This window comes from Oncorhynchus gorbuscha, linkage group LG19 (genome assembly GCF_021184085.1).
Source record: "Oncorhynchus gorbuscha isolate QuinsamMale2020 ecotype Even-year linkage group LG19, OgorEven_v1.0, whole genome shotgun sequence".
In the NCBI taxonomy this organism is placed as follows: Eukaryota; Metazoa; Chordata; class Actinopteri; order Salmoniformes; family Salmonidae; genus Oncorhynchus; species Oncorhynchus gorbuscha.
Window position 1 is genome coordinate 66557552 of NC_060191.1, and position 26019 is coordinate 66583570.

Consider the following 26019-nt stretch of genomic DNA (forward strand, 5'->3'; position numbering starts at 1 on the left):
CTGTTTATATAATAGCCTCAGATATGAGGTTTACATCTAATTGCTGTATAAGATGAATGAGTGAGTATGATACTGTTTGTATAATTGTGTAATACGATTGTGGACTGTTTAATGAAGAAAAATACAATACCCTTTTGAACTAAATCAGAGGACCGCCCCTGAGCCCAGTTAGGGTCTTACATCCTGGGACAGCCCTTTTCTGCCATTCCGAATAAAACCCAACTTTGGGAAATTATCACCAGACCGAGCTTACCTCAATTACGAGATGGCTAAAGGTTGACAAATCTTTTAACCATACCACGTGGTTAAAGTCTTAGACTATCCATATCGACAGAATAAGAACAAGTCTGATACAAATTACTAGTCTGCAGCTAGGAATTCGGAATCATTGAACGCGAAGAACGACAACCGCCGAAACATCCATTCTCTAACGAATGTCACTTTGAACTATCCCCTCTAACCAAGACAGAGAGAGGGAGGAAGAGAGACTGACAATTCTACGAAAGACACAAACTTTTCACCAGCGATCAAGACGACACACTGAGCGTAAATATATATATTGATTGCAGTTGTTCCCGAATGAGTGAGCGTTCATGTGTAAAGGATTAGAATTTTAATTGTTATAATTATTAACTCTGTAGTGACTTCTTAGTTCACCCCACTTCTCCTTATCTAACAAGCCGCCATGCCGGTTTAGCCCACTAGGGCACATTCTCATTTCATGTAACCACATTTACCATGTTTGTTTGTTTATGCATTTCTGTGAATTACTTAGTTAGTAATAAATAAATGATTTAAGACAATTGATGTATGGATGACTCATAGTGAAGACTGGGTTCGTGCAGATAACCAACAATTTACTACATTTGGAATGAGACTAACGTGAGGTAAAGTAAATTATTCATTAATTCGAAGACTAATTGATCAGATAAAATATCTGAAAAGTTATTTTAGGAAATGATAACTTTGTAATCTGAATATTTGTCCTTGGTTCCCCGATTTCATAGTTAATTAGTTACGTGATTAATCAGTTGATCGCTTAGTAACTAATTACAGAGAATCTTTGCTAAAAACTATCAGTCTTCAGTTAATGATAGTAAAGACATGACAGTGTCATTGACTTGTTTATTGCGTTATTGGCTTGCTTATTGTTAACTCCATGTGTAACTCTGTGTTGTTGTCTGTGTCACACTGCTTTGCTTTATCTTGGCCAGGTCGCAGTTGCAAATGAGAACTTGTTCTCAACTAGCCTACCTGGTTAAATAAAGATGTTCTAAACTAGCCTACCTGGTTAAATAAAGGTGTTCTCAACTAGCCTACCTGGTTAAATAAAGGTGTTCTAAACTAGCCTACCTGGTTGAATAAAGGTGAAATAAAATAATAAAATAAATCATCTCCACCCAGCACAGCCAGAAGAGGACTGGCCACCCCTCATAGCCTGGTCCCTCTAGAGGTTTCTTCCTAGGTTCGGGCCCTTCTAGGGAGTTTTTCCTAGCCACCTTGCTTCTACACCTGCATTGCTTGCTGTTTGGGGCTTTAGGCTGGGTTTCTGTACAGAACTTTGAGACATCAGCTGATGTAGGAAGGGCTTTATAAATACATTTGATTTGATTTTGTCAAGTACGAATATTTTTGTTTTCTCATGATTTGGTTGGGTCTAATGGTGTTGCTTTCCTGGGGCTCTGTGGGGTCTGTGTTTGTGAACAGAGCCCCAGGACCAGCTTGCTTAGGGGGCTCTTCTCCAGGTTCATCTCTCTGTAGGTGATGGCTTTGTTATGGAAGGTTTGGGAATCGCTTCCTTTTAGGTGGTTATAGAATTTAACATCTCTTTTCTGAATTTGGATAATTAGTGGGTATCTGACTAATTCTGCTCTGCATTATCTGGTGTTTTACGTTGTAAACAGAGGATATTCTGCTCACACACCTCTCTATGAGTTGTTCCAGTGCTGGTCTGGTTCGGCTCTTTGCAAAACGCCACACGGTTAGGAAAGTTCATCAGGCTCCCTGTGCTGCTTGGTGCCAAACTTCTCCATTAGAGAGTGTGTGTGTGTGTGTGTGTGTGTGTGTGTGTGTGTGTGTGTGTGTGTGTGTGTGTGTGTGTGTGTGTGTGTGTGTGTGTGTGTGTGTGTGTGTGTGTGTGTGTGTGTGTGTGTGTGTGTGTGTGTGCTCTGTGTGTGTCTGTCTGTGTGTGTCTGTGTGTGTGTGTCTGTGTGTGTCTGTGTGTGTGTGTGTCTGTGTGTCTGTGTGTCTGTGTGTGTGTCTGTGTGTGTGTCTGTGTGTGTGTGTCTGTGTGTCTGTGTGTCTGTGTGTGTGTGTCTGTGTGTGTCTGTGTCTGTGTCTGTCTGTGTCTGTGTGTGTGTGTGTGTGTGTGTGTGTGTGTGTGTGTGTGTGTGTGTGTGTGTGTGTGTGTGTGTGTGTGTGTGTGTGTGTGTGTGTGTGTGTGTGTGTGTGTGTGTGTGTCTGTGTGTGTCTGTGTGTGTCTGTGTGTGTCTGTGTGTGTGTCTGTGTGTGTGTCTGTGTGTGTGTCTGTGTGTGTGTCTGTGTATGTGGGATGCATTTCTGTAGGTTACATCAGCCAGTGTCTGCAACAACAACAACAGCCTCCACCCCAGGGTCCAGCTGGAGGACGACAGGCTGCCAACACAATAGTCACACTGAGGACATCTACTAGGAAATTGCATGTGTAGCAGCACAGAGGGATCCTAAAGAGAGAGAGTGAATGATGACTGTAATATATTTTCTGTGGTGATAATGGTGAAGCAGTGATTTATGTAAATAGCCCAAAGCAGGGAGACACTTTCACAGAACACTACAAAACACAGATTCTCTCTTTTCTTCCATCTCGCTCTCCTCTCTACATCCAGTGTTGATACCGGATGATGAGTCATCATAGAAGAGGAGTGCAGGGAGGGAAGGGAGGGAGGGAGCGAGGGCAGGAGGTGTGATTCTCACTGTTAGACTGAATCATATCTCTACTCTAGTCACTTTACTGTAGATCTGCCCTGGGACCTACAACGCTATCTGCACAAACAGTTACAATATGTCACCTCATTGAACCTTAAGGGTGTTTTACACCAAATCCATTTTCTTTTATTCATTAATACAAGCACGTCTTTTTAATGACGCCATTCACATCAATTGCGAAATATCGTCATGCCGCAATCCAGTAACTATTTATTAGGAACAGGTTCAATTTTTTTGTATTTTCTGTAGAACTGGAGATAGAAGCATTATATTTAAGCAATAATGCCCGAGGGGGAGTGGTCAATATACCACGGCTAAGGGCTGTGTCCAGAAACGACGCAACGCGGAGCCCTGGCAAAATACCACACCCCCTCGGGCCTTTACTGCTTAAATATCTCCAGTTCTACACACGTGTCAACGCCAGACAGACAGATGGAGGCGCAGAAATAACAAAGAATCAAATGAAATATTGAACAAAATTACAATCCAAATAAGCAATCCATAGTGAAGTGTGATTGGACAAGCCCTTAACGTCCATCAGAGGCACATCACAGTGAGAGAAATGGAGAAAGGGAGAGAGAAATGGAAAAAGGGAGAGAGAGAAATTGAGAGAGAGAGAAATGGAGTGAGAGAGAGAAATGGTGAGAGGGAGAAATGGAGAGAGAGAAACGGAGAGAGGGAGAGAAAAACGGAGAGAGAGAGAGAGAAAAACAGAGAGAGAGAAAAATGGAGAGAGAGAGAAAAATGGAGAGAGAAATGGAAAGAGGGAGAGAAATGGAGAGAGAGATCGAGAGATAAATGGAGAGAGAGAGAGAGAGGAGAGAGAGAGAGGAGAAAACAGATAAATGGAGAGAGAAAAATTGAGAGAGAGAGAGAAAATGAGAGAGAGAAAGATAAATGGAGAGAGAGAGAGAAATGGAGAGAGAGATAAATGGAGAGATAAATGGAGAGAGAGAGAGATAAATGGAGAGAGAGATAAATGGAGAGAGAGATAAATGGAGAGAGAGAGAGATAAATGGAGAGAGAGAGAGATAAATGGAGAGAGAGAGAGAGAGATAAATGAGAGAGAGAGAGAGAGATAAATGGAGAGAGAGAGAGATAAATGGAGAGAGAGAGAGAGAGAGAGAGAGAGATAAATGGAGAGAGAGAGATAAATGGAGAGAGAGAGAGAGATAAATTGGAGAGAGAGAGAGAGAGAGAGAGAGAGAAATGGAGAGAGAGAGAGAGAGATAAATGGAGAGAGAGAGAGAGAGAGATAAATGGAGAGAGAGAGAGAGAGATAAATGGAGAGAGAGATAAATGGAGAGAGAGAGAGAGAGATAAATGGAGAGAGAGAGAGAGAGAGAGAGAGATAAATGGAGAGAGAGAGAGAGAGAGAGATAAATGGAGAGAGAGAGAGAGAGAGAGATAAATGAGAGAGAGAAATGGAGAGAGAGAGAGAGATAAATGGAGAGAGAGAGAGAGAGATAAATGGAGAGAGAGAGAGAGAGATAAATGGAGAGAGAGAGAGATAAATGGAGAGAGAGAGAGAGAGATAAATGGAGAGAGAGAGAGAGAGAGAGAGAGAGAGAGAGAGAGAGAGAGAGAAATAGAAATAGAGAGAGGGAGAAAGAGAAATGGAGAGAGGGGGAGAGAACGATACAGAGAAAGAAATCAGAGCCAAAGCAGCAATAATTCTACTTTAGGGCTCAGAGGAAGAGGTGGTGAATTAGCCAATAACACACGGCTCCAGATTTAGCAGCAATAAGTGCCGTGTCATACAGCATGTCGGAGCAATTTCCCCTCTCAATCTGGGAGAGCAATCATCTCTTTAATTGGCTGAGTAATTAGGCCTTTAATTGTCCCTCAAGCAGCCCCTGCTGACAGGCAGAGATCACAGTGACAGACCAAAATGGCTGCCATGCGGAACACAGTGCTGGACACAATATGGCTGCCATGCGGAACACAGTGCTGGACACAATATGGCTGCCATGCAGAACACAGTGCTGGACACAACATGGCTGCCATGCGGAACACAGTGCTGAACACAACATGGCTGCCGCGTCAGCCAACTCCACCAGCATGAGTGATGTGAATTTGACTGAGTATTTTATTTGTCAGTTTATAAAGCCTCTCCTTTCTTCATCCAGACCTGTATGAGGCCCCTGAGTAGCCTGGCCTATCCGTCTGGCCTTGGCTGTGTGAGAGAGTGCATGAGTGTGGGAGAGTAGGGGTGATTGAGTGTGTTGTGTTCGAGTCCGAGGACCTGTGTGACTGTGTAGATATCCAAGGTTAGAGGTACAGGGAGATAATGTGCTGATGAGGGACATTCCAAACATCAGACAGGTCTGAGGCAGAGAGAACTGAGGGAGGATGAGGTGTGTGTAGCAGCCAAATAAACTTTGGGAGGACAGGGTGTGAGTGGTGGCTTTCCTGTGGAAAACAGAAGCCTGCCAGTGGGGTCAAAGGGCATGAGGGCAGGGGAGAGGCACTATCCTCTTCTTATGGGACACAGGTGTACCCTCTGTGTGTGTGTGTGTGTGTGTGTGTGTGTGTGTGTGTGTGTGTGTGTGTGTGTGTGTGTGTGTGTGTGTGTGTGTGTGTGTGTGTGTGTGTGTGTGTGTGTGTGTGTGTGTGTGTGTGTGTGTGTGTGTGTGTGTGTGTGCTAGTGTGTTAACCCCACTTGAGAGCTGATCACTTCTGTGTGTGTGTGTGTGTGTGTGTGTGTGTGTGTGTGTGTGTGTGTGTGTGTGTGTGTGTGTGTGTGTGTGTGTGTGTGTGTGTGTGTGTGTGTGTGTGTGTGTGTGTGTGTGTGTGTGTGTGTGTGTGTGTGTGTGTGTGTGTATACGGTTGCGTATGTGTGAGCGGTAGGTGACCTGAGAACTGATGATTCTCTGCGAGGAGCGTTCGATGTTTGCAGGCAGGCCGAAAAACGCTGGCCGGTCATCTTCTGGAAGATTCTCTATCACACCACGATAGTCCTGAACACACAAACACACACACAGAGTTAAACAACTGACAGAGATGGTGTGTGTGTGTGTGTGTGTGTGTGTGTGTGTGTGTGTGTGTGTGTGTGTGTGTGTGTGTGTGTGTGTGTGTGTGTGTGTGTGTGTGTGTGCCTGTGTGTGTGTGTGTATAGTCTCACCAGTATGGAGCAGGAGTTGGGCAGGCTGATCTGAGAAGGGAAGGTGTGGCCTCTCTTGCTGCGTTGGTTGTGATTGGCTGAGGCAGAGAGGAGGTGTGAGGAGAAGAACTGTTCCAGGTAGGAGCGGAGGATCTTCAGGTCACATGGGTTGTCTATCCTGCCTCCATAGATGGCATTCTCCAACAGACCATGGACAAACTCCCACTGGAACACCTTACCACCATCAAACAGACGGTCGATGATCTCAAAGCCAGCCCGCAGATCAGACAGAGAGAACTCATAGAATTTAGTCCATCCCTAGAACAGAACATTAGAACCAGACAGAGACATAGTCATGAAAACATGAAAATTTAGTCCATCCCTAGAACCACAGAGAACAGAACATTAAAACTGAGTCCATCCCTGGAACCACAGAGAACAGAACATTAAGACTTTGTTCATCCCTAGAACCACAGAGAACAGAACATTAAAGCTTAGTCCATCCCTAGAATCCCAGAGAACACAACAATAGAACCACAGACAGAGAGAACAGAACATTAAAGCTTAGTCCATCCCTAGAATCCCAGAGAACAAAACATTAGAACCACAGACAGAGAGAACAGAACATTAGAACTCGAGACGAGAGAGAACATGACAGAAACCAAATAGAGCGACTGTCAGGAATAAACTCAGCCTCTGTATCCAAGATAACTGTCACCTTGCTGAGACACTGCAGTGGCACTTCAGGCATCAACATGGAGTAGCATCTGAAAGGAACATGAAGTAGCATCTGAAAGGAACATGAAGTAGCATCTGAAAGGAACATGAAGTAGCATCTGAAAGGAACATGAAGTAGCATACACAGTCAGTGTGTACTGCAGAAGGTGAATGGCATTCAGACACGAGGAGAGAGAGGACACTATTTAAACCCTCGCCTGGAGGGGTCCTCAAAGCTCCATACTCCACCAGTCTAATTGACTAGCATCAGTATTCAGATCAGTCTTAAACAGCCACATCATGCTAGTCTAGCAGCTGAAAACATCAGTGTGTGATATGGGATGCATGAGCCTGTGGGACCAGATATTGTGTGATGTGGGAGCCTGTGGGACCAGAGACAGTGAGATGTGGGAGCCTGTGGGACCAGAGACAGTGTGATGTGGGAACCTGTGGGACCAGAGACAGTGAGATGTGGGAGCCTGTGGGACCAGAGACAGTGAGATGTGAGAGCCTGTGGGACCAGAGACAGTGAGATGTGGGATCCTGTGGGACCAGATATTGTGTGATGTGGGAGCCTGTGGGACCAGAGACAGTGAGATGTGAGCCTGTGGGACCAGAGACAGTGTGATGTGGGAACCTGTGGGACCAGAGACAGTGAGATGTGGGAGCCTGTGAGACCAGAGACAGTGAGATGTGGGAGCCTGTGGGACCAGAGACAGTGAGATGTGAGAGCCTGTGGGACCAGAGACAGTGAGATGTGGGAGCCTGTGGGACCAGAGACAGTGAGATGTGGGAGCCTGTGGGACCAGAGACAGTGAGATGTGAGAGCCTGTGGGACCAGAGACAGTGAGATGTGGGAGCCTGTGGGACCAGAGACAGTGAGATGTGAGAGCCTGTGGGACCAGAGACAGTGAGATGTGAGAGCCTGTGGGACCAGAGACAGTGAGATGTGAGAGCCTGTGGGACCAGAGACAGTGAGATGTGAGAGCCTGTGGGACCAGAGACAGTGAGATGTGAGAGCCTGTGGGACCAGAGACAGTGAGATGTGGAGCCTGTGGGACCAGAGACAGTGAGATGTGAGAGCCTGTGGGACCAGAGACAGTGAGATGTGAGAGCCTGTGGGACCAGAGACAGTGTGATATCAGCACACTAAGGTTCTATGTGTAGTCAGACTCTGATACAGTTAAGATGTGTGAGTCTGTGGGACCAGAGACAGTGTGATGTGAGAGCCTGTGGGACCAGAGACAGTGAGATGTGAGAGCCTGTGGGACCAGAGACAGTGAGATGTGAGAGCCTGTGGGACCAGAGACAGTGAGATGTGAGAGCCTGTGGGACCAGAGACAGTGAGATGTGATCCTGTGGGACCAGAGACAGTGAGATGTGAGATGTGAGAGCCTGTGGGACCAGAGACAGTGAGATGTGAGAGCCTGTGGGACCAGAGACAGTGAGATGTGAGAGCCTGTGGGACCAGAGACAGTGAGATGTGAGAGCCTGTGGGACCAGAGACAGTGAGATGTGAGAGCCTGTGGGACCAGAGACAGTGTGATATCAGCACACTAAGGTTCTATGTGTAGTCAGACTCTGATACAGTTAAGATGTGTGAGCCTGTGGGACCAGAGATAGTGAGATGTGGGAGTCTGTGGGACCAGAGACAGTGTGATATCAGCACACTAAGGTTCTATGTGTAGTCAGACTCTGATACAGTTAAGATGTGTGAGTCTGTGGGACCAGAGACAGTGAGATATCAGCACACTAAGGTTCTAGAGACAGTGAGTCAGACTCTGATAGAGACAGTTAAGATGTGTGAGTCTGTGGGACCAGAGACAGTGTGATATCAGCACACTAAGGTTCTATGTGTAGTCAGACTCTGATACAGTTAAGATGTGAGAGCCTGTGGGACCAGAGACAGTGAGATGTGGGAGTCTGTGGGACCAGAGACAGTGTGATATCAGCACACTAAGGTTCTATGTGTAGTCAGACTCTGATACAGTTAAGATGTGAGAGCCTGTGGGACCAGAGACAGTGAGATGTGGGAGTCTGTGGGACCAGAGACAGTGTGATATCAGCACACTAAGGTTCTATGTGTAGTCAGACTCTGATACAGTTAAGATGTGTGAGTCTGTGGGACCAGAGACAGTGAGATATCAGCACACTAAGGTTCTATGTGTAGTCAGACTCTGATACAGTTAAGATGTGTGAGTCTGTGGGACCAGAGACAGTGTGATATCAGCACACTAAGGTTCTATGTGTAGTCAGACTCTGATACAGTTAAGATGTGAGAGCCTGTGGGACCAGAGACAGTGAGATGTGGGAGCCTGTGGGACCAGAGACAGTGTGATATCAGCACACTAAGGTTCTATGTGTAGTCAGACTCTGATACAGTTAAGATGTGTGAGCCTGTGGGACCAGAGACAGTGAGATGTGAGAGCCTGTGGGACCAGAGACAGTGTGATATCAGCACACTAAGGTTCTATGTGTAGTCAGACTCTGATACAGTTAAGATGTGTGGCGAGATGCATTATCTTTACCGCTCAGCCAAAATAACCCTGACTCACCTCCAACACGCAGATCCCTACAGGGAATGTTAATGTGTTGATATTCATATCAGGATCATTGCCTTCATTGTTATTCAGAGTTATGTGTCGCTGTGTGTTAACCTACTGAGGGGTTATTGATGGACGGAAAATTCTATATCAAATCAGCCACATGCTGGGACAATACAGGCAAATGCACACACCTACTCTATCGCAAAATGCAGGGAGAGAAAGTGGTGCTGATTAAATACATCTGTGAAACCACATCTAACTGATGCTCTTCTGTGATGAGACTGATGAGCATTAACATGGTACAAGCCCCGTCTGTGATGAGACTGATGAGCATTAACATGGTACAAGCCCCGTCTGTGACGAGACTGATGAGCATTAACATGGTACAAGCCCCGTCTGTGACGAGACTGATGAGCATTAACATGGTACAAGCCCCGTCTGTGACGAGACTGATGAGCATTAACATGGTACAAGCCCCGTCTGTGACGAGACTGATGAGCATTAACATGGTACAAGCCCCGTCTGTGACGAGACTGATGAGCATTAACATGGTGTGTGTGTCACCAGTGTTAGTTGATGTGGTCGTCTTGCCTCAGTGATCTCCACTCTGCAGTTACAGCCACTGTCCTCTGTCCTCTGATTGAGATGGCAAGGGGTTAGGCTCACACTACAGTCCAGTGTGTGTGTGTGTGTGTGTGTGTGAATACCATGCTAGATTGAGCTCTCATCCTCTTGTGTACTGTCGTCTCTATCTCTCAGTAACAGTAATGATGCCCTTCTGCTGCTGTATCCACACCACCCCTCTCCAACTGCGCACGCACGCACGCACGCACGCACGCACGCACGCACGCACGCACGCACGCACAATGCTTCTGCACAAGCACATGGCTGATGAGAGCGAGGTCAAAATAACAAGGAACCAAACACAGTGCTATTTAACAGAGGTTAGTAGACAATAAAAAAGCTTCTATTCTCATCCTAACCTCCCTCCCTCCCCCGACTACCTCCCTCCCTCCGTCTATCTGTCTCCCTCCCTTTGTCTGTCTCTCCCTCTGTCTCTGCATGAGTGGTTCTGTTCTCCAGGGGGATCTAGAGAGGGAGGGAGGCTGTGGGTGAAGCTGGTGATGAGCCTGTGGGTGAGGCTGGTGATGAGGCTGTGGGTGAGACTGGGGATGAGTCTGTGGACGAGTCTGGGGGAGAGGTGGTGGATGATGCTGTGGACAAGGATGTGGGTGAGGCTGGGGATGAGGCTGTGGGTGAGACTGGGGATGAGGCTGTGGCGTGTGTGAGAGGATTAGTAATTAGTCTGATCATGTTCCAGTATGATGATAATTAACCTCACTAATATTACACACACAGAGAGAGAAAGAGAGAGAGAAAAAGAGACAGAGAGAAACAGAGACAGAGAGGAACAGAGACAGAGAGAAAGAGAGAGAGAAACAGAGACAGAGAGAAACAGAGACAGAGAGAAAAGGAGACAGAGAGAAACAGAGACAGAGAGAGAAAGAGAGAGAGAAACAGAGACAGAGAGAGAAAGAGAGAGAGAAACAGAGACAGAGAGAAACAGAGACCGAGAGAAACAGAGACCGAGAGAAACAGAGACAGAGAGAAACAGAGACAGAGAGAAACAGAGACAGAGAGAAACAGAGACAGAGAGAAACAGAGACAGAGAGAAACAGAGACAGAGAGAAACAGAGACAGAGAGAAACAGAAACAGAGAGAAACAGAAACAGAGAAACAGAGACAGAGAGAAACAGAGACAGAGAGAAACAGAGACAGAGAGAAACAGAGACAGAGAGAAACAGAGACAGAGAGAAACAGAGACAGAGAGAAACAGAGACAGAGAGAAACAGAGACAGAGAGAAACAGAGACAGAGAGAAACAGAGACAGAGAGAAACAGAGACAGAGAGAAACAGAAACAGAGAGAAACAGAAACAGAGAGAGAAAGAAAGAGAGAAACAGAGACAGAGAGAAACAGAGACAGAGAGAAACAGAGACAGAGAGAAACAGAGACAGAGAGAAACAGAGACAGAGAGAAACAGAGACAGAGAGAAACAGAGACAGAGAGAAACAGAGACAGAGAGAAACAGAGACAGAGAGAAACAGAAACAGAGAGAAACAGAGACAGAGAGAAACAGGGAGAAACAGAGAGAAACAGAAACAGAGAGAAACAGAGACAGAGAGAAACAGAGACAGAGAGAAACAGAAACAGAGAGAAACAGAAACAGAGAGAAACAGAAACAGAGAGAAACAGAGACAGAGAGAAACAGAGACAGAGAGAAACAGAGACAGAGAGAAACAGAGACAGAGAGAGACAGAGAGAAACAGAGACAGAGAGAAACAGAGACAGAGAGAAACAGAGACAGAGAGAAACAGAGACAGAGAGAAACAGAGACAGAGAGAAACAGAGACAGAGATAAACAGAAACAGAGAGAAACAGAAACAGAGAGAAACAGAAACAGAGAGAAACAGAAACAGAGAGAAACAGAAACAGAGAGAAACAGAGACAGAGAGAAACAGAGACAGAGAGAAACAGAGAGAGAGAGAAACAGAGACAGAGAAAACAGAGACAGAGAGAAACAGAGACAGAGAGAAACAGAGAGAAACAGAGAGAAACAGAGACAGAGAGAAACAGGGACAGAGAGAAACAGAGAGAGAGAGAAACAGAGACAGAGAGAAACAGAGACAGAGAGAAACAGAAACAGAGAGAAACAGAGACAGAGAGAAACAGAAACAGAGAGAAACAGAAACAGAGAGAAACAGAAACAGAGAGAAACAGAAACAGAGAGAAACAGAAACAGAGAGAAACAGAGAGAGAGAGAAACAGAGACAGAGAGAAACAGAGACAGAGAGAAACAGAGACAGAGAGAAACAGAGAGAGAGAGAAACAGAGACAGAGAGAAACAGAGACAGAGAGAGAAAGAGAGAGAGAAACAGAAACAGAGACAGAGAGAAACAGAGACAGAGAGAAACAGAGACAGAGAGAGACAGAGAGAAACAGAGAGAGAGAGAAACAGAGACAGAGAGAAACAGAGACAGAGAGAAACAGAAACAGAGAGAAACAGAGACAGAGGGAAACAGAGAGAGAGAAACAGAGACAGAGAGAAACAGAAACAGAGAGAAACAGAGAGAAACAGAGACAGAGAGAAACAGGGAGAAACAGAAACAGAGAGAAACAGAGACAGAGAGAAACAGAGACAGAGAGAAACAGAAACAGAGAGAAACAGAAACAGAGAGAAACAGAGACAGAGAGAAACAGAGACAGAGAGAAACAGAAACAGAGAGAAACAGAGACAGAGAGAAACAGAGACATAGAGAAACAGAGACAGAGAGAAACAGAGACAGAGAAACAGAGACAGAGAGAGACAGAGAGAAACAGAGACAGAGAGAAACAGAGACAGAGAGAAACAGAGACAGAGAGAAAAAGAGACAGAGAGAAACAGAGACAGAGAGAAACAGAGACAGAGAGAAACTGAGACAGAGAGAAACAGAGAGAAACAGAGACAGAGAGAAACAGGGAGAAACAGAAACAGAGAGAAACAGAGACAGAGAGAAACAGAGACAGAGAGAAACAGAGAGAAACAGAAACAGAGAGAAACAGAAACAGAGAGAAACAGAAACAGAGAGAAACAGAAACAGAGAGAAACAGAGAAACAGAGAGAAACAGAGACAGAGAGAAACAGAGACAGAGAGAAACAGAGACAGAGAGAAACAGAGACAGAGAGAAACAGAGACAGAGAGAAACAGAGACAGAGAGAGACAGAGAGAGACAGAGAGAAACAGAGACAGAGAGAAACAGAGACAGAGAGAAACAGAGACAGAGAGAAACAGAGACAGAGAGAAACAGAGACAGAGAGAAACAGAGACAGAGAGAAACAGAAACAGAGACAGAAACAGAGAAAACAGAGACAGAGAGAAACAGAAACAGAGAGAAACAGAGACAGAGAGAAACAGAGACAGAGACAGAAAAACAGAAACAGAGAGAAACAGAGAGAAACAGAGACAGAGAGAAACAGGGAGAAACAGAAACAGAGAGAAACAGAGACAGAGAGAAACAGAGACAGAGAAAACAGAAACAGAGAGAAACAGAAACAGAGAGAAACAGAGACAGAGAGAAACAGAAACAGAGAGAAACAGAAACAGAGAGAAACAGAGACAGAGAGAAACAGAGACAGAGAAACAGAGACAGAGAGAAACAGAGACAGAGAAACAGAGACAGAGAGAGACAGAGAGAAACAGAGACAGAGAGAAACAGAGACAGAGAGAAACAGAGACAGAGAGAAAAAGAGACAGAGAGAAACAGAGACAGAAGAAACAGAGACAGAGAGAAACTGAGAAGAGAGAAACAGAGAGAAACAGAGACAGAGAGAAACAGAGAAACAGAAACAGAGAAAACAGAGACAGAGAGAAACAGAGACAGAGAGAAACAGAGAAAACAGAAACAGAGAGAAACAGAAACAGAGAGAAACAGAAACAGAGAGAAACAGAAACAGAGAGAAACAGAGACAGAGAAAACAGAGACAGAGAGAAACAGAGACAGAGAGAAACAGAGACAGAGAGAAACAGAGACAGAGAGAAACAGAGACAGAGAGAAACAGAGACAGAGAGAGACAGAGAGAGACAGAGAGAAACAGAGACAGAGAGAAACAGAGACAGAGAGAAACAGAGACAGAGAGAAACAGAGACAGAGAGAAACAGAGACAGAGAGAAACAGAGACAGAGAGAAACAGAAACAGAGAGAAACAGAAACAGAGAGAAACAGAAACAGAGAGAAACAGAGACAGAGAGAAACAGAAACAGAGAGAAACAGAAACAGAGAGAAACAGAGACAGAGAGAAACAGAAACAGAGAGAAACAGAAACAGAGAGAAACAGAGAGAGATAGACACAGAGACAGAGAGAAACAGAGACAGAGAGAAACAGAGACAGAGAGAGACAGGGACAGGGAGAAACAGGGACAGAGAAACAGAGACAGAGAGAAACAGAGACAGAGAGAAACAGAGACAGAGAGAAACAGAAACAGAGAGAAACAGAGACAGAGACAGAGAGAAACAGAGACAGAGAGAAACAGAAACAGAGAGAAACAGAGACAGAGAGAAACAGAGACAGAGAGAAACAGAGACAGAGACAGAGAGAAACAGAAACAGAGACAGAGAGAAACAGAGACAGAGAGAAACAGAGACAGAGAGAAACAGAGACAGAGAGAAACAGGGACAGGGAGAAACAGGGACAGAGAAACAGAGACAGAGAGAAACAGAGACAGAGAGAAACAGAGACAGAGAGAGACAGAGAGAAACAGAGACAGAGAGAAACAGGGAGAAACAGAAACAGAGAGAAACAGAAACAGAGAGAAACAGAGACAGAGAGAAACAGAGACAGAGAGAAACAGAAACAGAGAGAAACAGAAACAGAGAGAAACAGAGAGAAACAGAGACAGAGAGAAACAGGGAGAAACAGAAACAGAGAGAAACAGAAACAGAGAGAAACAGAGACAGAGAGAAACAGAGACAGAGAGAAACAGAAACAGAGAGAAACAGAAACAGAGAGAAACAGAAACAGAGAGAAACAGAAACAGAGAGAAACAGAGACAGAGAGAAACAGAGACAGAGAGAAAGAGACAGAGAGAAAGAGACAGAGAAACAGAGACAGAGAAACAGAGACAGAGAGAAACAGAGAGAGATAGAAACAGAGACAGAGAGAAACAGAGAGAGATAGACACAGAGACAGAGAGAAAGCAGTGGAACGAATAGTGACGTGAGAAGAAGAGGTAGCAGAGATAGGGAGGGGGAGAGTTAGGGAGGGGAGAGTTAGGGAGGGGGAGAGATAGGGAGAGAGGGAGGGGGAGAGATAGGGAGAGAGGGAGGGGAGAGATAGGGAGGGGGAGAGATAGGGAGGGGAGAGATAGGGAGGGGGAGAGATAGGGAGAGATAGGGAGGGGGAGAGATAGGGAGAGATAGGGAGGGGGAGAGAGGGAGGGGGAGAGATAGGGAGAGATATGGAGGGGAGAGATAGAGAGGGGGAGAGATAGGGAGGGGGGAATTAGGGAGGGGGAGAGATAGGGAGGGGGAGAGATAGGGAGAGATAGGGAGAGATAGGGACAGCAGAATTTAATTAATAGCTCTGGATGGATCCCTGGTTCCTTCTCATGTCGGTGTATTTAATTGGTGTGTTAATTATGTGTTCAGTCCCCGACGGCTATAAATACACAACCTAATTATAGCCATCACTAAAACATCTGTGCCATCTTGGCTCTCCATAGTGCTTTTAGTCCTGCCGTGTAGGTATGTACAGTATGTGTGTACGTAGGAACACTTCAGCTATGAGTAGGTGTGTGTTTAACTGTATATTAGCCAGCATGGGGGGGGTTGTAAATGAGGCAGCCCCTGGTCCTGAGTGTGCTGGTCCTGAGTGTGCAGGTACTGATGTTAACATGCTGTAGCTAGTAAAGCTGCTACAGAGTACAGTGGAGCAGTGAGGGCAGTGAGAGTGCAGTGAGAGTGCAGTGAGAGTGCAGTGAGAGTGCAGTGAGAGGGCAGTGAGAGTGCAGTGAGAGTGCAGTGAGAGTGCAGTGAGAGTGCAGTGAGAGTGCAGTGAGAGTGCAGTGAGAGTGCAGTGAGAGGGCAGTGAGAGGGCAGTGAGAGGCCAGTGAGAGTGCAGTGAGAGGGCAGTGAGAGTGCAGTGACAGGGCAGTGAGAGTGCAGTGAGAGTGCAGTGACAGGGCAGTGAGAGTGCAGTGAGAGTGCAGTGACAGGGCAGTGAGAGTGCAGTGACAGGGCAGTGAGAGTGCAGTGAGAGTGCAGTGAGAGGGCAGTGAGAGGGCAGTGAGAGTGCAGTGAGAGGCCAGTGAGAGTGCAGTGAGAGGGCAGTGAGAGTGCAGTGACAGGGCAGTGAGAGTGCAGTGACAGGGCAGTGAGAGTGCAGTGAGAGTACAGTGAAGCAGTGAGGGCAGTGTAGAAGAGTAGAAGCACGCTAGTGTTCTTTATGAGCACACAGAGAGTAGAAGCACGCTAGTGTTCTTTATGAGCACACAGAGAGTAGAAGCACGCTAGTGTTCTTTATGAGCACACAGAGAGTAGAAGCACGCTAGTGTTCTTTATGAGCACACAGAGAGTAGAAGCACGCTAGTGTCCTCTATGAGCACACAGACAACATTCTCAGGCTCTGCTGATGGCTGTGTGACTGCAGAGACCACAGAGACACAGAGAGCATGTTCCAAAAGGGTCCGGTTATACACACACATCAGTGGGTCTGCTCTAGTGGGCCACAACAGTCCCAGGGCATGATGAAACATGGTGGTGTTCGCCTTAGCAATCTCACTGGAATAAAAGACCTCCTCCATTCCTGTCATTATTGAAAGAGATTGTCATATCTCAAAATAGGGCTACTTAATGTTAGATCCCTCACTTCCAAGGCAGTTATTGTCAATGAACTAATCACTGATCATAATCTTGATGTGATTGGCCTGACTGAAACATGGCTTAAAGCCTGATGAATTTTCTGTGTTAAATTAGGCTTCTCCTCCTGGTTACACTAGTGACCATATCCCCCGTGCATCCCGCAAAGGCAGAGGTGTTGCTAACATTACGATGGCAAATTTCAATTTACAAAAAAGAAAAACAGCGTTTTTGTCTTTTGAGCTTCTAGTCATGAAATCTATGCAGCCTTCTCAATCACTTTTTATAGCTACTGTTTACAGGCCTCCTGGGCCATATACAGCGTGCCTCACTGATTTCCCTGAATTTCTATCGGACCTTGTAGTCATGGCAGATAATATTCACATTTTTGGTGACTTTAATATTCACATGGAAAAGTCCACAGACCCACTCCAAAAGGCTTTCGGAGCCATCATGTCCAACATGTCTCCGGACCTACTCACTAACACAGTCATACACTCTGGACCTAGTTGTGTCCCGCTGAATAAATATTGTGGATCTTAATGTTTTTCCTCATAATCCTGGATTATCGGACCACCATTTTATTACGTTTGCAAACGCAACAAATTATCTGCTCAGATCCCAACCAAGGATCATCAAAACCTGTGCTATAAATTCTCGGACAACCCAAACATTCCTAGACGCCCTTCCAGACTCCCTCCACCTATTTCCCAATACCTGAAGGTACCACGTTCATCTATACAAACAATAGTACGCAAGTATAAACACCATGGGACCACGCAGCCGTCATACCGCTCAGGAAGGAGACGTGTTCTGTCTCTTAGAGATGAAACAGGTACAAAAGTATCTATATCCAAAGTAAAATTAGTCCTATATCGACATAACCCGAAAGGCTGCTCAGCAAGAAAGAAACTACTGCTCCAAACCCGACATAAAAAAGCCAGACTACGGTTTGCAACTGCACATGGGGACAAAGACGGTACTTTTTGGAAAAATGTCCTCTGGTCTGCAACAATAGAACTGTTTGGCCATAATTAACATCATTATATTTGGAGGAAAAGGGAGAGGCTTGCTGGCCGAAGAATACCATCCCAACCGTGAAGCACGGGGGTGGCAGGATCATGTTGTGGGGGTGCTTTGCTGCAGTAGGGACTGGTGCACTTCACAATATAGATGGTAGGAAACATTATGTGGATATATTGAAGCAACATCTCAAGACATCAGTCAGGAAGTTAAAGCTTGGTCGCAAATGGGTCCTCTAAATGGACAATGACCCCAAGCATACTTCCAAAGTTGTGGCAAAATGGATTAAGGACAACAAGTCAAACCCCTGACCTCAATCCTATAGAACATTTGCAGAACTGAAAAAGCATGTGCAAGCAAGGAGGCCTGCAAACCTGACTCAGTTACACCAGTTCTGTCAGGAGGAATGGGCCAAAATTCACCCAACTTATTGTGGGAAGCTTGTGGAAGGCTACCCAAAATGTTTGACCCATGTTAAACAATTTAAAGGCAATGCTACCAAATACTATTTGAGTGTATGTTAACTTCTGACCCACTAGGAATGTGATGAAAGAAATAAAAGCTGAAATAAATCATTCTCTCTACTATTATTCTGACATTTCACATTCTTAAAACAAAGTGGTGATCCTAACTGACCTAAAACAGGGAATTTAAATCTGAGTATTCCTCCAAAGCTCAGTTGTCCTGAGTCTGCACAACTCTGCCAGGACCTAGGATCAAGAGAGACACTCAAGTGTTTTAGTACTATATCTCTTGACACAATGATGAAAATAATCATGGCCTCTAAACCTTCAAGCTGCATACTGGACTCTATTCCAACTAAACTACTGAAAGAGCTGCTTCCTGTGCTTGGCCCTCCTATGTTGAACATAATAAACGGCTCTCTATCCACCGGATGTACCCAACTCACTAAAAGTGGCAGTAATAAAGCCTCTCTTGAAAAAGCCAAACCTAAAATATAAAAAAACTATTGGCCTGTTCAAATCTCCCATTCCTCTCAAAGACTTCGCAGCTACTCACTGCCTTCCTAAAGAATAACAATGTATACGAAACGCTTCAGTCTGGTTTTAGACCCCATCATGGCACTGAGACGGCACTCGTGAAGGTGGTAAATGACCTTTTAATGGCATCGGACCGAGGCTCTGCATCTGTCCTCGTGCTCCTAGACCTTAGTGCTGCTTTTGATACCATCAATCACCACATTCTTTTGGAGAGATTAGACCAATTTGGGTTTCCACACGGACAAGTTCTGTCCTGGTTTAGATTTTATCTGTGGGAAAGATATCAGTTTGTCTCTGTGGACGGTTTTCCCTCTGTATTCCTCAAGGTTCCGTTCACTGTATATTTTTACCTCTTGGTGATGTCATTCGGAAACATGAATGTTAACTTCAACTGCTACGCAGACGATAGACAGATGTACATTTCGATGAAACATGGTGAAACCCCATAATTGCCCTCCCTGGAAGTCTGTGTTTCAGACAGGAAGTGGATGCCGGCAATCTTTTATTTTTACACTCGGACAAAACAGAGATGGTAGAACTAGGTCCCAAGAAATAAAGATATCGTCTGTTGGATCTGACAATTCATCTTGATGGTTGTACAGTCGTCTCAAATCAAACTGTAAAGGACCTCGGCGTTACTCTGGACCCTGATCTCTCTTGTTTGTCATTTTACATGTTTTACCCCCTTTTCTCCCCAATTTTCTCCCCAATTTTCTCCCCAATTTCGCGGTATCCAATTGTTAGTAGTTACTAGGTAGCCTTTCTAGGTAGTTTTTCTTAGCCACCATGCTTCTACATCTGCATTGCTTCATAAATGCATTTGATTGATTGATTGATGGGAGCTGTAGTATGTCATTAATCGGAGGCAGGGGTATGACTCCAGGGAAATGTAGTTTACATAGCGGTGAGCGCTTTATTTCCTGGGGGATGTAGTTTATAAAGTGCTGGGGTACCTGGAGGGTGTATTTTATAAAGTGTTGGGACACCTGGAGGGTGTAGTTTATAAAGTGCTGGGACACCTGGAGGATGTAGTTTATAAAGTGCAGGGGTACCTGGAGGGTGTAGTTTATAAAGTGCTGGGGTACCTGGAGGGTATAGTTTATAAAGTGCTGAGACACCTGGAGGATGTAATTTATAAAGTGCTGGAGTTACCTGGGGGAAGTAGTTTATAATACGCTGGAGTTACCTGGGGGAAGTAGTTTATAATACGCTGGAGTTACCTGGGGGAAGTAGTTTATAATACGCTGGAGTTACCTGGGGGAAGTAGTTTATAATACGCTGGGGTACCTGGGGGAAGTAGTTTATAATACGCTGGGGTACCTGGGGAAGTAGTTTATAATACGCTGGGGTACCTGGGGGAAGTAGTTTATAATACGCTGGGGTACCTGGGGGAAGTAGTTTATAATACGCTGGGGTACCTGGGGGAAGTAGTTTATAATACGCTGGGGTACCTGGGGGAAGTAGTTTATAATACGCTGGGGTACCTGGGGGAAGTAGTTTATAATACGCTGGAGTTACCTGGGGGAAGTAGTTTATAATACGCTGAGGTACCTGGGGGAAGTAGTTTATAATACGCTGGAGTTACCTGGGGGAAGTAGTTTATAATACGCTGGGGTACCTGGGGGAAGTAGTTTATAATACGCTGGGGTACCTGGGGAAGTAGTTTATAATACGCTGGGGTACCTGGGGGAAGTAGTTTATAATACGCTGGAGTTACCTGGGGGAAGTAGTTTATAATACGCTGGGGTACCTGGGGGAAGTAGTTTATAATACGCTGGGGTACCTGGGGGAAGTAGTTTATAATACGCTGGGGTACCTGGGGGAAGTAGTTTATAATACGCTGGGGTACCTGGGGGATGTAGTTTATAATACGCTGAGGTACCTGGGGGAAGTAGTTTATAATACGCTGGGGTACCTGGGGGAAGTAGTTTATAATATGCTGGGGTACCTGGGGGATGTAGTTTATAATACGCTGAGGTACCTGGGGGATGTAGTTTATAAGAAGCTGGGGTTACCTGGGGGATGTAGTTTATAATAAGCAGGGGGTTACCTGGGGGGTGTAGTAGCACACTGTAGCACACGCTCCAGCAGGTATATCTCTCTAGTCACCCCCAAAACCAAGTATTTCTTTGGCCGCCTCTCCTCCTCTTCTCTGCTGCCAATGACTGGAACGAACTACAAAAATCTCTGAAATTGGAAACACTTATCTCCCTCACTAGCTTTAAGCACCAACTGTCAGAGCAGCTCACAGATTACTGCACCTGTACATAGCCCACCTATAATTTAGCCCAAACAACTACCTCTTTCCCAAATGTATTTAATTTATTTATTTATTTTGCTCCTTTGCACCCCATTATTTTTATTTCTACTTTGCACATTCTTCCATTGCAAAACTACCATTCCAGTGTTTTACTTGCTATATTGTATTTACTTTGCTACCATGGCCTTTTTGCCTTTACCTCCCTTCTCACCTCATTTGCTCACATCGTATATAGACTTGTTTATACTGTATTATTGACTGTATGTTTGTTTTACTCCATGTGTAACTCTGTGTCGTTGTATCTGTCGAACTGCTTTGATTTATCTTGGCCAGGTCGCAATTGTAAATGAGAACTTGTTCTCAACTTGCCTAACTGGTTAAATAAAGGTGAAATAAAAATAAATAAATAGTTTATAAGAAACTGGGGTTAACTGGGGGATGTAGTTTATAATAAGCTGTGGTTACCTGGGGGGTGTAGATTATAAGAAGCTGGGGGTACCTGGGGGATGTAGTTAAGAAGTTGGGGGTACCTGGGGGATGTAGTGTTTAAGAAGCTGGGGTACCTGGGGGATGTAGTTTATAAGAAGCTGGGGTACCTGGGGGATGTAGTGTTTAAGAAGCTGGGGTACCTGGGGGATGTAGTGTTTAAGAAGCTGGGGTACCTGGGGGATGTAGTGTTTAAGAAGCTGGGGTACCTGGGGGATGTAGTGTTTCAGAAGCTGGGGTACCTGGGGGTTGTAGTGTTTAAGAAGCTGGGGTACCTGGGGGATGTAGTGTTTCAGAAGCTGGGGATACCTGGGGGTTGTAGTGTTTAAGAAGCTGGGGATACCTGGGGGTTGTAGTGTTTAAGAAGCTGGGGTACCTGGGGGATGTAGTGTTTCAGAAGCTGGGGTACCTGGGGGATGTAGTGTTTAAGAAGCTGGGGTACCTGGGGGGTGTAGTTTATAAGAAGCTGGGGTACATGGGGGATGTAGTGTTTAAGAAGCTGGGGTACCTGGGGGATGTAGTGTTTAAGAAGCTGGGGTACCTGGGGGATGTAGTTACGTCTCTCCTGGCAGACAGCATGGAACCATGCGAGGCAGAAGAGGGACTGGGCTCTGGACAGCAGACCACCTTTACTGATCTGCTCTGGGCTCCACGTTTCATAGGTCCTCAACAAGTTCTTCTTTAGACCAGGAGGAGCCTGAGGGAGAGAGAAAGTGATCAAGGGCCTGAGGGTATGAATGTTGCTGGGAGGGTGGACAGGGAGGGCATGAATGTTGCTGAGAGGGTGGACAGGGAGGGCATGAATGTTGCTGGGAGGGTGGACAGGGAGGGCATGAATGTTGCTGGGAGGGTGGACAGGGAGGGCATGAATGTTGCTAGGAGGGTGGACAGGGAGGGCATGAATGTTGCTGGGAGGGTGGACAGGGAGGGCATGAATGTTGCTGGGAGGGTGGACAGGGAGGGCATGAATGTTGCTGGGAGGGTGGACAGGGAGGGCATGAATGTTGCTGGGAGGGTGGACAGGGAGGGCATGAATGTTGCTGGGAGGGTGGACAGGGAGGGCATGAATGTTGCTGGGAGGGTGGACAGGGAGGGCATGAATGTTGCTGGGAGGGTGGACAGGGAGGGCATGAATGTTGCTGGGAGGGTGGACAGGGAGGGCATGAATGTTGCTGGGAGGGTGGACAGGGAGGGCATGAATGTTGCTGGGAGGGTGGACAGGGAGGGCATGAATGTTGCTGGGAGGGTGGACAGGGAGGGCATGAATGTTGCTGGGAGGGTGGACAGGGATGGCAGTGGGGGCTGGGATCCAGGCTTTAACTGTTAAAAGCTCATCTGAGGGCTGGAGAGATCACGTGTGCTCCACTTCTCAACAGGGCCTGTGTCCCATAACGCCGGACTATCAAACAGCACAGCTGGTATTTGGAGAAAGTAAGCCCTATAGCCTGGCCCAGCTTGACTAACAGACCCAGCTTGGCTCTGCATACACTCAGCCCAATAACACGCCTGGCTAACACGCCTCAGTAACACGTCTCAGACAGCTAACACACCTGGGGCTACAAGTTTCACACCACACACACACACACACACACACCCAAGGCTACATGTTTTACTCAAACACGGCTCCCAACATAACGTATTACCATGGACAGGGTGTCTGTGTGCGTGTGTTTCTGTGTGTGTCTGTACATATATAGTGTTTGTACCTCGAAGGTGATCTTGAGGCTGGACTGCAGCAGGATGAGGGGGAACTTGGGATGGACCTCAGCAGTGAGCCAGAGACGGAAGCCTGCCTTAGGTTGCAGAACATTCAGCTCCTACAGGAGAGAGATAAGAGACAACCACAACCTGTACAACACAATCACCATCCGCAATATCAGGAGTCCAGTGGTGTGCAACATGCATCTAATAATGTGGTTAAGAACACCCACAACACATATTCACCATCATCATTCACCACCACATCTAATAATGTGGTTAAGAACACCCACAACACATATTCACCATCATCATTCACCACCACATCTAATAATGTGGTTAAGAACACCCACAACACATATTCACCATCATCATCATTCACCACCACATCTAATAATGTGGTTAAGAACACCCACAACACATATTCACCATCATCATTCACCACCACATCTAATAATGTGGTTAAGAACACCCACAACACATATTCACCATCATCATTCACCACCACATCTAATAATGTGGTTAAGAACACCCACAACACATATTCACCATCATCATTCACCACCACATCTAATAATGTGGTTAAGAACACCCACAACACATATTCACCATCATCATTCACCACCACATCTAATAATGTGGTTAAGAACACACATATTCACAACATTCATATTCACCATCATCATTCACCACCACATCTAATAATGTGGTTAAGAACACCCACAACACATATTCACCATCATCATTCACCACCACATCTAATAATGTGGTTAAGAACACCCACAACACATATTCACCATCATCATTCACCACCACATCTAATAATGTGGTTAAGAACACCCACAACACATATTCACCATCATCATTCACCACCACATCTAATAATGTGGTTAAGAACACCCACAACACATATTCACCATCATCATTCACCACCACATCTAATAATGTGGTTAAGAACACCCACAACACATATTCACCATCATCATTCACCACCACATCTAATAATGTGGTTAAGAACACCCACAACACATATTCACCATCATCATTCACCACCACATCTAATAATGTGGTTAAGAACACCCACAACACATATTCACCATCATCATTCACCACCACATCTAATAATGTGGTTAAGAACACCCACAACACATATTCACCATCATCATTCACCACCACATCTAATAATGTGGTTAAGAACACCCACAACACATATTCACCATCATCATTCACCACCACATCTAATAATGTGGTTAAGAACACCCACAACACATATTCACCATCATCATTCACCACCACATCTAATAATGTGGTTAAGAACACCCACAACACATATTCACCATCATCATTCACCACCACATCTAATAATGTGGTTAAGAACACCCACAACACATATTCACCAGCTCTCTTTTCCACACACTGTGTATCCGTGGGTCTGAGACGATTCAGATTCGCTGTATTAAACCCAACAGAAGCCAATCTCTCTCTCTCTCTCTCTCTCTCTGAAGCCCGAGGCCTGCATTCTGATTGGGTGCTCATTCACAGGTGAACATGTGTTGCAGCAGAATTCAGCATGACAACACACACATGTAGCCCAGGTTCCCCTCTCAATCAATCTGTTTCTACAACCGTGGAGTCCAACTCAGTCTTACGGAGAAACAGAACTGGAGCCTGAATCAAATCGGACAGGAGTCGACATCCCTCTGAGACAGCGGTTAATTAGTGTGTGTGTTGTGATAGAGAGATTTCTGTGCCAAATGATGTGGATTTCTGTGCTCAAGACAGACTGTCAAGATATATGTTTCACTTCATGTTATAATGTTAAGCAAAAAAACATCTCGATTTCCAAGATACCAAGTGGAGGGAAGGGAGAATAGGATTATTCATAGACTATAAACACACACCATACTGTACACACACAAACCGCACTGTACACACACACACACACACACACACACACCATACACCATAATGTACACACACACCATACTATACACACACACACACCACACTGTACACACACCACAGGGGGTACACACACACACCACACTGTACACACACACAAAACAGGAGGTACACACACAACACTGTACACACACACACACACACACACAGGGGGTACACACACCACACTGCACACACACACACACACACCACAGGATGTACAAACACAACACTGTACACACACACCATACAGTACACACACACCACACTGTACACACACACACACACACACACACACACACATACTGTACACACACACACACACACCACAGGGGGTACACACACCACAGGGGGTACACACACACACACCACACTGTACACACACTGTACACACACACACCACACTGTACACACACACACTGTACACACACAAACACACACACACCACACTGTACACACACATACTGTACACACACAAACACCACAAGGGGTACACACACAAACACCACAAGGGGTACACACACACACTGTACACACCACAGGGGGTACACACACACACAACACACTGTACACACCCACACTGTACACACACACACACTGTACACACACACCACACTGTACACACACACACCACACTGTACACACACACACACACACACACCACACTGTACACACACACACACACACACACACACACACACACACACTGTACACACACACACACACACACACACACACACACACACACACACACACACACACACACACACACACACACACACACACACACACACACACACCATTCTGTACACACACACACCATACTGTACGCACACACACAACACTGTACGCACACACACACACACACCATACTGTAGACCCACCA

General features: G+C 45.6%; 1 protein-coding gene across 1 annotated transcript in view; it reads right to left on the reverse strand.

Moving 5' to 3' along the window:
* The window catches only part of LOC124004954 (cytoplasmic dynein 2 heavy chain 1-like), a 176945-nt gene that overhangs the window by 41862 nt on the left and 109064 nt on the right, over nt 1-26019 (reverse strand). Inside the window, exons 23-26 of the mRNA XM_046313758.1 lie at nt 23201-23311; nt 22036-22191; nt 6089-6385; nt 5820-5924 (exon numbers count right to left, since the gene is read on the reverse strand). Coding sequence (XP_046169714.1) covers nt 5820-5924; nt 6089-6385; nt 22036-22191; nt 23201-23311 — 669 coding nt within the window. The remainder of the gene's footprint in view (nt 1-5819; nt 5925-6088; nt 6386-22035; nt 22192-23200; nt 23312-26019) is intronic.